The sequence below is a fragment of the Gossypium hirsutum genome, chromosome A07 (assembly GCF_007990345.1).
Source record: "Gossypium hirsutum isolate 1008001.06 chromosome A07, Gossypium_hirsutum_v2.1, whole genome shotgun sequence".
NCBI lineage: Eukaryota > Viridiplantae > Streptophyta > Magnoliopsida > Malvales > Malvaceae > Gossypium > Gossypium hirsutum.
Genome location: NC_053430.1, coordinates 5,006,579 through 5,018,846, shown reverse-complemented (window position 1 = coordinate 5,018,846; position 12,268 = coordinate 5,006,579). Strand labels below are relative to the sequence as shown.

The 12,268-nt window shown below is 35.1% G+C and overlaps 1 protein-coding gene across 1 annotated transcript; it reads left to right on the top strand.

The window, feature by feature from the left end:
- Positions 1-1,261: 1,261 nt before the first annotated feature.
- Positions 1,262-11,409, top strand: LOC107933148 (translation initiation factor IF3-4, chloroplastic). The gene is made up of 9 exons (XM_041117273.1): positions 1,262-1,719; positions 1,808-1,847; positions 1,965-2,024; positions 3,236-3,288; positions 3,996-4,045; positions 4,295-4,328; positions 10,204-10,276; positions 10,408-10,500; positions 11,085-11,409. Exons 1-9 carry the CDS (start codon positions 1,469-1,471, stop codon positions 11,229-11,231), a joined length of 801 nt encoding a protein of 266 aa, XP_040973207.1. The 5' UTR covers positions 1,262-1,468; the 3' UTR covers positions 11,232-11,409.
- The last annotated feature ends 859 nt before the right edge of the window (positions 11,410-12,268 follow it).

Sequence of the window (12,268 nt, the reverse complement as noted above, 5' to 3'; positions counted from 1 at the left end):
TTCGTATATTTGACATTTGAGACTTAGTCATATTAATTAAGAAAAAATCACTAAACTTGTAAAACATGACACCTTAAGTTTGTTTGAGGAAGTTGATCTTCCATAATGTTAATCTTGCTTGCAAATTAAGATGGTCAAATAATCTTTTAATGCAAAAGGGACCCTTAAAACTTTTGCAAATTGATTATTCCAGATATAGATATGTATATCTAATAGACCGCAAGAGTGAAACTATTGATAAATTTCAAGAGTTTCATGTGGAAAGGGAGAAACAATTAGTCTTACCCATAAAGATACTTCAATCGAATTGAGGTGGAGAATACTTACCAGATGAGTTCTTAGGTTATCTCTTAAAAAAAAGAATATAATCCTAATTAACCGCACCAGAAACTTCACAACAGAATGGTGTGATAGAGAGAAAGAATGAAATCTTGTCAAACATGGTTCAATTAATGTTAAGTTATTCGTAGTTATCGTTATACTTTTAGAAATATGCTTTACAAACGATTTGCTAAATTTTAAATGATGTACCAACTAAGACCGCACCTAAGAATCCATAAAAATTGTGGCATGACAAAATACCAGGCCTAAATTATTTTTGGATTTGAGGATGCCTAATCCACATATTATCATTTAGTGAGGATTGTAATTTTAAAATTTGAAATATACAAAATCTAAAAATGACCAAAGTATATGAATTAAATATACAACTTTTATAAAATACATAGATTAACAACAAAATTTGACCTAAAGAAAATAAATTTATTTGTATGAAAAAGAAAATAGATTTTTAAATATTCTCTATCTGATTAAAAAATTTTATAATATTAGAGTGTATTTGAGTGAATGATTTATTTCTTAATGGATTTTGAAATCTCAAAAATAATTTTACTTGTTTGATAACCCAAAAGGGAATTTTAAAAATTTAAAAAAGTTCCAACAGAGATTTTGAGAAGTTCAAATTCTTTATTAGGTTATAGCTTAAGAAATGATTTTTCAAAATTCTTTTTATTTAATATATGTGGTCACACAGTAAAATAAAAGATAATAACTTTAAAATTAATTTTTATTTACTTCTAATATATTTTTTATATTATTAATATTTTTACAAATCTAAAGATAAACCTATTACATATTTTAACAAAATTACTTTCCTTTATAATTATTTTTTAACTTATTCAGTTAATTTTTTCTTAAAAATTATTTATCTGAAGGAAATAAAGCATTTTAAAGTTGTTTAGCCGCATAAAATATCCACAGAAATTGGGAAAACAGAGCAATTTGCAGAAGGGGTTGGACATTTTGACGGCCCAAAGTTCCTAAAAGGTCCAAAAGTATCATATTCACAGGCACAACCACGCAAGCAATCACGGCTCACGCGAATTCATAATTTGGTATTTCAGTTTACGAGTTGAGGATAAGCAAGCATATTCCAGTTGTTGTGTGTGCGCACAGGAGAACCAAAGCCATGGCTGGGATTACCACCAGCTTCCCTTTCAAGACCATCCCAACTCGACCCACCAAGACCATACCTTTACTTCTCTCTTCCCTCCAATCCAAGCTCTTTGGTATCCATGTCCGCAACCCTAACAGTTTCTCCTCTCCTCTTCACTGCTCTGCTACTATAAATGCCCGTTACGGTGCTGATTCTCGGTTCTCGCCTCCCGGTCGTTCTAAGAAGAATGATGAAGACCAGGCACTTGATTTATCTGCCATCAGGTTTGTCCTTGTGTTATTTGATTTAACTGCAACTTTGGGATAGCTTTGTTTCTTCATTATGTTTGTTTGTGTTTTTCTATGGTTTTAGGTCGGATTCCGTCAGACTTATTGATGAGGAGCAAAGTATGGTTAGTTGAATTTTCCTTCATCTCTTTTTTCACTTTTAAATGCTAAGAAGGCATTTTGTGCATTACATTGAAATTCTTTTATCAGTTGAAAATTTGATTAAATTTCTTAATCTGTAGATTGGGATAGTCTCTAAAAGCCAGGCTATTCAAATGGCTGAAGATGCAGGGCTCGATTTGGTATGTTTTTCTCAGTTTCTGTTAATATTCTCTTCTTTCTTGACTCTTGACTCTGAGTTTTTGACTTAGTGATTTGCCTTACCATGTCAATGACAAGAACTTATCCATTTTTACAAACTGGACAATGTGTAATTTTTTTGCTTGTGAGGGACACTAAGCTTTTCCATTTGTTTTTGTAAATATATAGTTGTGTTGGTAGCAGGATATTTTCAGTAGAGTTGCGAATTTTTCTTGACAAAAGTTGAATGTGTTTTTAATTTGTAACAATTTCAAAGACACTATTTTCTTCATGCATAAACACATCATGTTTCTATTACTTTTGGATGGAAAAAGCATGGACTAAAGGTAATAATCAAATGGAGCCTTTGGCATTTCCATGTTCTACAATTGGTTTTATTACATGTTTATATTATGTGACATTACAGAGAGAATATATGTAAACCACTAACTTGCTTACTGGGGTTGGGGAGCTTTACAATTGTAATTTAACTTCCATGCTTTAGGTATCAGCGTTATTCTAGTTCTTCTTTTGTGGTTACATGAATGTTAAGTGAAGTGCTTGTTTAAAACCTAGTCTCTGCTTGCTAGAAGTGGAAGAGCGAAAGTTTAATAAATGGTTAGAAGACAGAACAACGAAATCATAGTTGCATGCTAGAATAGGCATATACAAGCAACTTGCTTGAGAAGGTATCAGTGTCATTGTAGTTTGGGTTTTTTCAGTTCAGGATATTGGATTCGTTTATTCGTATTTGGTAATTTGTTTTGCCAGTTTTTCTTCTGCTGCATAAGTCTCTAGATGCTAGCTTATATCCTTAAACTTCATGGTAGGACATTTTAGTCGGGTTGTTTTATTTCTCTTGAGAAAACTGGATGTCAAAATGGTGAGTAGAAAGAGAATAATATGAAAAGATCAACCACATGTTCAACCTAGATTTTGCTCTGTTATAAGTAGATACCTTAGGATAAAAAAAATAGATTGTGTAGGGAAATTCAAGTTGGTATTTCATTATACTCGTATCTGTTCGTTGTCTCAGTTTTTTTGCTTTGGGTTCTTTTTTATTCTTTATTTTATTTTTTTAAGTGATTAGAATTAAGTAGCCTATGCCAAGTACATTGAAACTAATAATTTTTCTCTTAGAAATCGAAGTTTCTTTGAACTTCTTGTGTGTGTAATGGTGATACTGAAAATTGTTTTAATACCACTTTTGCAGGTGATATTATCCCCTGATGCAGATCCTCCCGTTGTCAGAATAATGGATTATAAGTATGATATGTTTTATGCTAACTTGAGAGAAAAAGTATTTGTATATTGTTATTCATACATTTATGGAAAATTTCTCCTGCCAGTTTAGAAGAAATAGTTTTGAAATAAAAACGGCTGCCAAATGGTGATCTTTTTTGATAGTTAAGCTGGGGAAAAAGATATAAGTTTGGAGTATCCCTTTTAAATGAGACAGAAGTAACACTATGTACCCTCTCAATGTAATGTAAATAAAGGTAGGGGAAAAAAGTTGAGTCTACCTGGTCTCTTCATCTACCCTACTGAAGAAACTGAAATCCCATAAAAAAATTTCAAAAATTGATATCTTAATGATGTTGTTTATCAATTAGTCATGTCCCCCAGGAGTGAAGCTAGAAATTGTGTTAGGAGACCAAGATAAAATCATATATTGTCATTGGTTACGGGGTGGGGGGAGCCATAGCCAAAAAAAGATCGTGTTAAAGACCCAAATTCAATTATTAATTTTTGACAGGGGTCAAAATGCAATTTCTCTAGTTTAACCAAGGGGCAGTCAAGGCCCTTGCCTGCCCCCCTTTGGATCCGCCTTGATGTCCACGTTATTGAAGACAGCACTATTAGACTCATATTAAAAAAAGAAGCTAAATTAATAGTCTTAGTCTTACATATCTTTTCCTTCTGAAATTTCATTTTGAAGTGTATTAATGTGCTTGCTTTTACCCTTTCCTCAGTAAGTATAGATATGAACAGCAAAAGAAGAAGAAAGTACAGCAGAAGAAAAGTGCGTGTTAATGTCCTCTTTGCTAGAGTTTTTTTTTTTAATTATTATTTGGGAATGCTAAACTCATATACCATCTGGCTGGTGGCAAAGTAGCTCTGTTCTAATTTAATATCTTTATGATATGATTCTGAGGGCCCAACCAGATTGACTGTGGATTTAGCACTCCCTTTATTTCTCTTTGATTCATGATTGAAACTTTCTTTTCTTTTTGTGGCTTGATGCTGACTAAACTACTATTTTAACTGTCAGCTAATCGAATGGATTTGAAGGAACTGAAAATGGGGTAAGTATTTTGCATTATAGCTTAATGAAGTTATTTGTCTTTAATCTCCCCACTTTTTGGCTTTTATAAAATTACAGTGTCTTTTTGGTTTTGTTAATGTTCAATTATCATCTATAATTACAAAATAAGTTTCTCTTCGTGAATTTATTTCATAAGCATACTTCATAGATATTTGGTTGCTGTTAAAATTTTCTGTCAGTTTCCTGGTGACTGTAGTCTGTCCCCAAATATCCTTTGTGCGGGTATCTAATTTTTGTTTTAAACACCCATGACTTCATAAATGAACTATAATCCTACCGTTTAATATCTTGATTTTTGTTAGTTTATAAGTGTGAGATGTTTTATCATTTTAACATTAATATGCATTTTATTAATTTACGAAAAAACAGTTGTCTCTCTTGGAAAGAAAGATGACAGACCCTGATACCTTCCGTTTTTTTACATGATGTTTCAAGAAGCATATGCACAATCCACTCTTGTGCATAAACCCCATTCTAGGCTTGCAATTTAACCTATTTTGAGCTGTTTTCTGGAGCCTGCCTTTCCTATGTTGAATTTGCATATAAAGGAAAAGCTTGATATTAATAGGGTTTAGGCTTGTGACTTGATAAAAAAGTGTCATTTCAATTATCATTTATTAACACTGGAGGTAGAAAACTCTGGTAATTTACCATGGTAGTGTCATATGAATGGTACTATCTCAGTGAAGTACTCGTGCTTGATATTGAATCCAACTTTGCCCAGTCTCTTTCTTGATATATGAGTTCTGTAGAAAGGAGCCGGATTAATTACTCATAGGCTGTAATCTGGTAGATTAGGATTTATTCTTTAGTTTCTTAAGAAATAGGATCAGTCATTAACTGATTCCTAATTAATTGCTTTCCTAGTTTGTTAAGATTCCTGAGTTTGTGGGATTGTCCTATTATTTTTCCTAGAATAATGGATTGGAATGCCGGTCATCCTCATATAAGTATTAGGCTGTATTTCCTTCACCAAAATTCTCATGGTATCAGAGATAGGCTCTAAACCCTAATACAACATGGATACACAAACCACCTCCTCCTCGGAAGTCAATTCCAGACCCGAGCAAAATCCCTCAGCCAAAAACTATGAAAACTCCTCAGCCAATATCATCGAAAACTCTCCTCTTCCGATCACTCGTCACAAACTCAATGGCCACAATTTTCTTCAGTGGTCACAATCCGTCCTTATGTTTATTTTTGATAGAGGCAAGGATGATTATCTCACTGATTTTCCTATTCTGGCAACAATGGATCCCAAGTATCGCATGTGGAATATTGAAAATCATATGGTCATGTCATGGCTAATAATCTCCATGACCACGGAAATTGGAGAAAATTTCTTTCTCTACAAAACAACCAAGGAAATCTGGGATAGAGCAAGAGAAACTTACTCTAGTTCCAAAAATACCTCTGAACTTTTTGAAATTGAAACTCGACTTCATGATCTTCGACAAGGGGAGATGACTATCACTCAATATTTCAACACAATAACCTGGTACTAGCAGCACCTTGATATGTTTGAAATATACCCCTGGAAATGTCCAGATGATGCAACTTTACACAAAAAGATGTTGATCAAAAGAGAACATTCAAATTTCTTGTTGGTCTCAATAAGGATTTGGATGAAGGGGTAGAATCTTGGGCAGCAGGCCTCTGCCTTCCGTCCGAGAGACATTTGTTGAAGTTAGAAGAGAAGAAAGTAGGAAGAAACCGATGATGGCAGAAAATATGAGTTCCCCAGTTGCTGAAGGCTCAGCCTTGTACACACATATCTGAGGATAACAAGCAAAGAATAGGAAGGCCACGGTGTGACCATTGTAAGAAACCTGGTCTGTTCAGAGAAACTTGTTGGAAATTACATGGGAAGCCTGTTGATTGGAGGCCTAACCGAGCACGCTAGGATCGGGACAATCGTGCAAATGTTGCCAACACTTCTGACAACATCAACACTAGCACTGAAATCAATCCACTCACCAGGGAGCAAATTGAGGTGTTGTAGAAATTACTTGGACGTATATCACCCACTACCGAACAATGTACTAACATGCTAGTACATCAAGGTACATTTTCCTTTGCTCATATTGCAGCAACCAGAAAATTAAGACCATGGATGGTTGATGCTGGAGCTTCAGATCACATGACCGGAGACATTAATGTCTTTCACAAGTTTAGTCCATATTCAAGCCCCTCTACAGTATGAATAGTAGATGGATCACTCTCAAAAGTGGCAGGAATTGGATCAATCAAATTGACAAAGGACCTCTCATTAGTCCTTTATGTTCCAAAATTAGACGCAATCTGATTTCTATTAGTAAACTCACCTGTGACTTGAACTGTGTGACTAAATCGAGGAAGGTGATTGGCAGTGCTGAAATTTGTGGTCTCTACTTGCTCAAAAGGAACTCTCTTCTACATGGACAAGTTCATTCAAGTTGTGTTTCTGAGTCTATTTCTAACTCTTTCTCTAATTCTGTTTCTGTTTCAAATGAGAATCAAGTCATATTATGGCTCTTCTGCCTTGGTCACCCAATTTTTGTGTACCTTGAAAAATTGCTTCCTCCTTTGTTCATCAATAAAAATTCCAAGTTTTTTCATAGTGAAATATGTCAACTTGCAAAACACAAGACATGCTTATCCTAGCATTCAATATAAGCCATCACATCCATTCTCTATAATTCATAGGGACATTTGGGGACCCTCACGAGTGAAAAATATTAATGGGGCTCGTTGGTTCGTATCTTTCATGGACGATCATACTAGAACCACCAGGACATTCCTTATGAAGGAACAATCCGAAACTGGGGAAATCTTCAAGTCTTTTTATTCTATGATTCACACCCACTTCAAAAGTAAAATTCAGATTCTTAAGACCGATAATAACAGGGAGTATTTTACATCAGCCTTGGGTTTCTATTTCATAACACTAGGAATTATTCATGTGAGTTCTTGTGTTGACACCTTTCAGCCAAATGGGATAGCCGAGAGAAAAAAAATACACTTACTTGAGGTAGCTAGATCACTAATGTTTACTAATCATGTACCTAAACACTTTTGGGGTGAAATCATCCTTACTGCCAACAATATCATCAATAGAATGATTAGTCAAGTGCTACAATTCCAGAGACCTCATGAAGTCCTCCTACAGGCCGGCCTTCATGCTGAATCTTTTTCTTCTAATCTTTCACTTAGAGTCTTTGGTTGTTCAACATTTGGTCACATATACCAACAACATTGAACCAAATTTGATCCCAAATCAGTAAAATGCATTTTCCTATGATATTCTTCTAATAAAAAAGGGTACAAGTGTTACTCACATGTTACTCGAAAGATGTACAATTCCATGGATGTCACTTTTTTTGAACACCAATCCTAATTTTCCAAATCTGCAATTCAGAGGGGAGAACTCAAGGGAATTTTAGCTTCGGGACATTCTTCAAGAGACTCAATCCGTGTATATTTCACCCCAAAGTGTCAATCCGACATCCTTACCCTGTTCCGAGTTCTCAAATATCTCACCTCGTTTGAGTCCTAAAAATCCGAATCTCAGTTCCACATCAGGTCCAAATGACACACCATTCAAGTCTCAGTTGCATGAGTTCACTCAACCTCAACTTGGTGCAAATCATCAGGAACTTTTGTGTCTATTCTAGGAGGGGAAGACCTATTGAAAATCTAGAGAATGCCACTCAAATCAGAGATTGTCAAGAATTTGAACCAGAGCCTCCTGCTTCGGAATTTTACACTGGTATGGATTCTTTAACTCGTGAGCTGCTTGTTCCTTTTGTTGATGATTCTGATTTGCCTATTGCTCAAAGAAAAAATGTCCGAACATGCACAGACCACCCTATTGAGAAATATGTGGCATATGGGAAATTGTTCCATTCAAGAAGCTTTGAAAAATCCAACATGGAAGAAGGCCATTAAGGAAGAAATCAGGGCTTTAGATAGCAATGAAACTTGGACTCTGTAAGAGTTACCTCAAGGGGAGAAGCCAGTGGGTTGCAAGTGACTATTTACAGTTAAGTATAAAGCAGATGGAAGTATTGAGAGGTTTAAAGCCAGGCTGGTGGCTAAGGGCTTTACTTAGTCATATGGAATCGATTATCAAGAAAATTTGCACCTGTTGCCAAGTTAAAACATAGTTCGAGTACTATTGTCACTAGCAGTAAATAAAGATTGGCCTTTGCATCAGCTAGACATCCAAAAAGAGATCTTGAAGAAGACATTTACATGGAAATACCTCCAGGTTTAGAACACTCCTCAAACAGCCATCAAGTGTGCAAGCTGAAGAAGTCATTTTGTATGGGCTAAAACAATCATCTTGTGCCTAGTTTGACAGGTTTGCCAAAACACTAGTCACAAATGGATACAATCAATGCCAGGCAGATCATTCCTTATTTGTGAAATCCTCATCAAAAGGTAGAATTGCTATTCTCATTGTCTACATTGACAATATCATTCTAATTGGAGATGACTTAGAGGAAATTATCAAACTCAAAAGATTACTTGCTACTGAGGAAATTAAAGATCTTGGTTCTCTCAGATATTTCCTAGGCATGGAGATTGCTTGATCTAAGGCAGGGATTGTTATATCCCAAAGAAAGTAGATATTAGATTTGCTAATTGAGACGGACATGCTTGGGTGTAAACTTACAAAGATGCCTATGAACCCCAACCTAAAGTTTAAGGAAAAATGAGGAGAGTGTACCAGTGGATAAAGGACAGTATCAAAGATTAGTGGGCAAGTTGATCTATCTCTCACACATGAGGCCAGACATTGCATTCTCAGTAAATGTTGTTAGCTAGCACATGAATGATTTGCATGAGGAACATTTAGAGGCTGTGAATCTGATTCCAAGATACCTAAAGATGACACCAGGCGACGATTTACTCTTCAAAAAGAGTTAAATCCGTGAGATAGAGGTATCACTGACGCAAGTTGGGCTAGAGAATCGATTGAAAGAAGATCCACAAGTGGTTTCTGCTCCTTTGTTTGGGGCAATCTTGTTACATGGAGAAGCAAAAAGTAGTCAGTGGTGTCAAGAAGTAGTGCAGAGTCAGAATATCGTGGTCTTGCTTTGGGCATTTGCGAAGGAATGTGGATTCAGAGATTTCTAAGGGAATTGAAAGTTGATTTTAAGGACTAGATAAAAATACATAGTGACAGTTAATTTGCAATAAGCACTGCTAAAAATCCAGTACACCACGACAGGACCAAGCATGTGGAAATTGATAGGCATTTCAATTTAGAGAAGGTCAACAATGGAATAGTCCAACTGAGCTACATCCCTACTCTACTGCAGCTTGCTGACATTCTAGCCAAAGCTCTTCCAAGAATCAGCTTCGATGAATTCAACTCTAAGCTGGGATTGTATAACATATACACCTCAGCTTGAGGGGGAGTGTAGAAAGGAGCCGAATTAGTTTGTATATATTAGGAAATTACTCATAGGCTGTAATCTGGTAGATTAGGATTTATTATTTAGTTTCCTAAGAAATAGGATTAGTCATTAACTGATTCCTAGTGCTTTCCTAGTTTGTTAAGATTCCTAACTTTGTGAGATTGTCCTATTATTTTTTCCTATAATAGTGGACTGAAATGCCAATCATCCTAATATAAGTATTAGGCTGTATTTCCTTGATTGAAAGAAAAATTTTCCTTCGCCAAAATTCTCAAGTTCCTTTGTTCAATCAAATGTATCTTCTTGATCAACAGTTGGGGTAAAAATTTGCAAGAGTAACTCGTATCACCTTAGCTTCTATCAAGAACTTTATTTTAAAGCTATAATGAATAACCATTTTTGAGCACTTTCTAGTTTTTTGGCTGAATTGCTTTTGTTTGTTTTGAACAGTTATAACATTGATCAACATGATTATTCTGTTCGTTTGAAAGCTGCAAGGAAGTTTCTGAATGATGGTGATAAGGTGGGGTATTTTTTTATTTTTTATTTTTTTTGGGGGGGGGGTGTTATAATAGTTATGCTTGAAGTGAAAATATAGGCCTTATTTTGTTTTGGAGTTCAATAGCAGTGAAATGTTTTGATCTATGCTTTCAGGTTAAGGTCATAGTGAACTTGAAAGGTCGAGAAAACGAATTTAGAAATATGGCTATGGAACTCATCAGACGTTTTCAGAATGATGTTGGGGAGGTAATTCATGAAGTATTTCTTTTTCCCCCTTTCATCAATATCAAATATGCTATGTTCAAGGTGGAAAGAGTTATTAAAATCATATAAAGTTCTCAAATTTCCAACGGTGCCATATTGTAAATTGTTTTTAGAAGAAATCATGAATTAAGCAGTATGCGTAGATGACAAATTGAACTTCTTTTCAAGTCGAAATGAGAGTTGTTTTAAGCATTTCCAGGAACGAGGTGACATTAACTAGTATTGTGAGTTAACCAAGGTAATATCTTTCAAGTACTTAGTCTTTTTTTTTATAATCACAAGCATTTTATTTTCTTTTTAAAAAATGTAATCAAGTAGTTTTTCAATACAAAATCATAATTAAATGTTCTTTAGCCAGATTGGATAGTATGTGTTGGCGAATGAAACGGAAAAATGATCTCTGAACAGAATAATTAGCAACTCACCTGCTTATGGTGTTTGAGTCTTAACTTCCAATGGTGTTCGTTCCCTTCATCCATTTTATGCTGTTCAATGCATTTGTTTGGGTTTCACTTCCATTACCTGAAAGCTGCTCTTTACATCCTAAACTCTGTCCTGATCTGCAGCTTGCAACTGAGGAAAGCAAGAACTTCAAAGACAGGAATATATTCATAGTTTTGGTTCCAAATAAGGCTGTTGTACAAAAAGCTCAACAAGATCCCGGAAAGAAAAAAGATAAACCGACCAAAAATGAAGTCTCAGCTGGTGTCTGAATATGGAATCTCAAAGAGCTCTCTTTTGGTGGCATAACAATCAGGCAGTGAGATTAAGTTCTTCTACCATGGGGTGGCCACGTCCTTGAAAGTCTTTGTATAATGTATAGTATATTGGTCTGTCACAATTTGTATTGAATATTGGTTTTACTTAATAACAGAAGCAACCTTTCCTTTATCAAATACTTGCAACATTTATAGGACCAGATTTGAATTTTCCTTTTGCCTTCCTCTTTGTTCCATGAATGTGATTTGGTTGATATATAGAGCAATCCCGAAGGTTAGTTCTATTAGGCGGTCCTTGGGACTTGATGCATTGCTCATTTCTGGTGTATGGTAGAGGACTACTTGTCGAAGCAGACACATCTTGGTTAATAGTAATCAGATGTGAGAGGTAAAATTGAGATCTCTCAAGAAAAAAAAAAAAGAATCTGGTGCAATGTTGCATTGGTGTTAAAATCTGATGTGCACCGTTTGAGGGGGTTAGTGTTGCTTTTAAAGTTTTCAGAAAGCAGGCTGTCTAGAAGATGGAGAGATTTCAACAAATCCACCTAATGATTTGAGCTTTAGCTTTGGTTTTAAGTTCTTCCATACCAAGCATACTGTCTCTCTCTCTTCATTTTTTTTTGTCACCATTTTCAACTACCAAATAAAGCAATGGGGTTATGCTTTTGGTTGTATTGTTTCGCTATCCGATTTTTTTTTCTTGTATTGTAATCCTCTTTCCACCTGCAGGAAATGCAGCTGCCTGCTGGACGTCTGCTAACAGCTTCTCTTCATGATGGATAGAGTACTATTAGACTAAGCATACTAATACTCTATGATACCTAAATTCGATATAATGCTGGTATAATGTATTGAATATGGGATATTTAATTTATTTTCTTTTAAATTTACTACCTCTTTAAGTTGGCATTGGATAAAAGTTTTAGTAATTCAAACCCAAATTCCAACTATTTTTGCAGAATCAAATAAAATTTTACGTTATCTACCTTAATGCCAATAAAGTATGTTTCGTGTCAAAGACAATATTGGAC

Excerpts from the sequence above, each read along its gene's own strand:
- LOC107933148 (XM_041117273.1), top strand. The coding sequence starts at position 1,469 with ATGGCTGGGATTACCACCAGCTTCCCTTTCAAGACCATCCCAACTCGA. Across the intron at positions 1,848-1,964 it reads TTGATGAGGAGCAAAGTATG|ATTGGGATAGTCTCTAAAAG; the intron begins GTTAGTTGAATT and ends CTTAATCTGTAG. Across the intron at positions 2,025-3,235 it reads AAGATGCAGGGCTCGATTTG|GTGATATTATCCCCTGATGC; the intron begins GTATGTTTTTCT and ends CCACTTTTGCAG.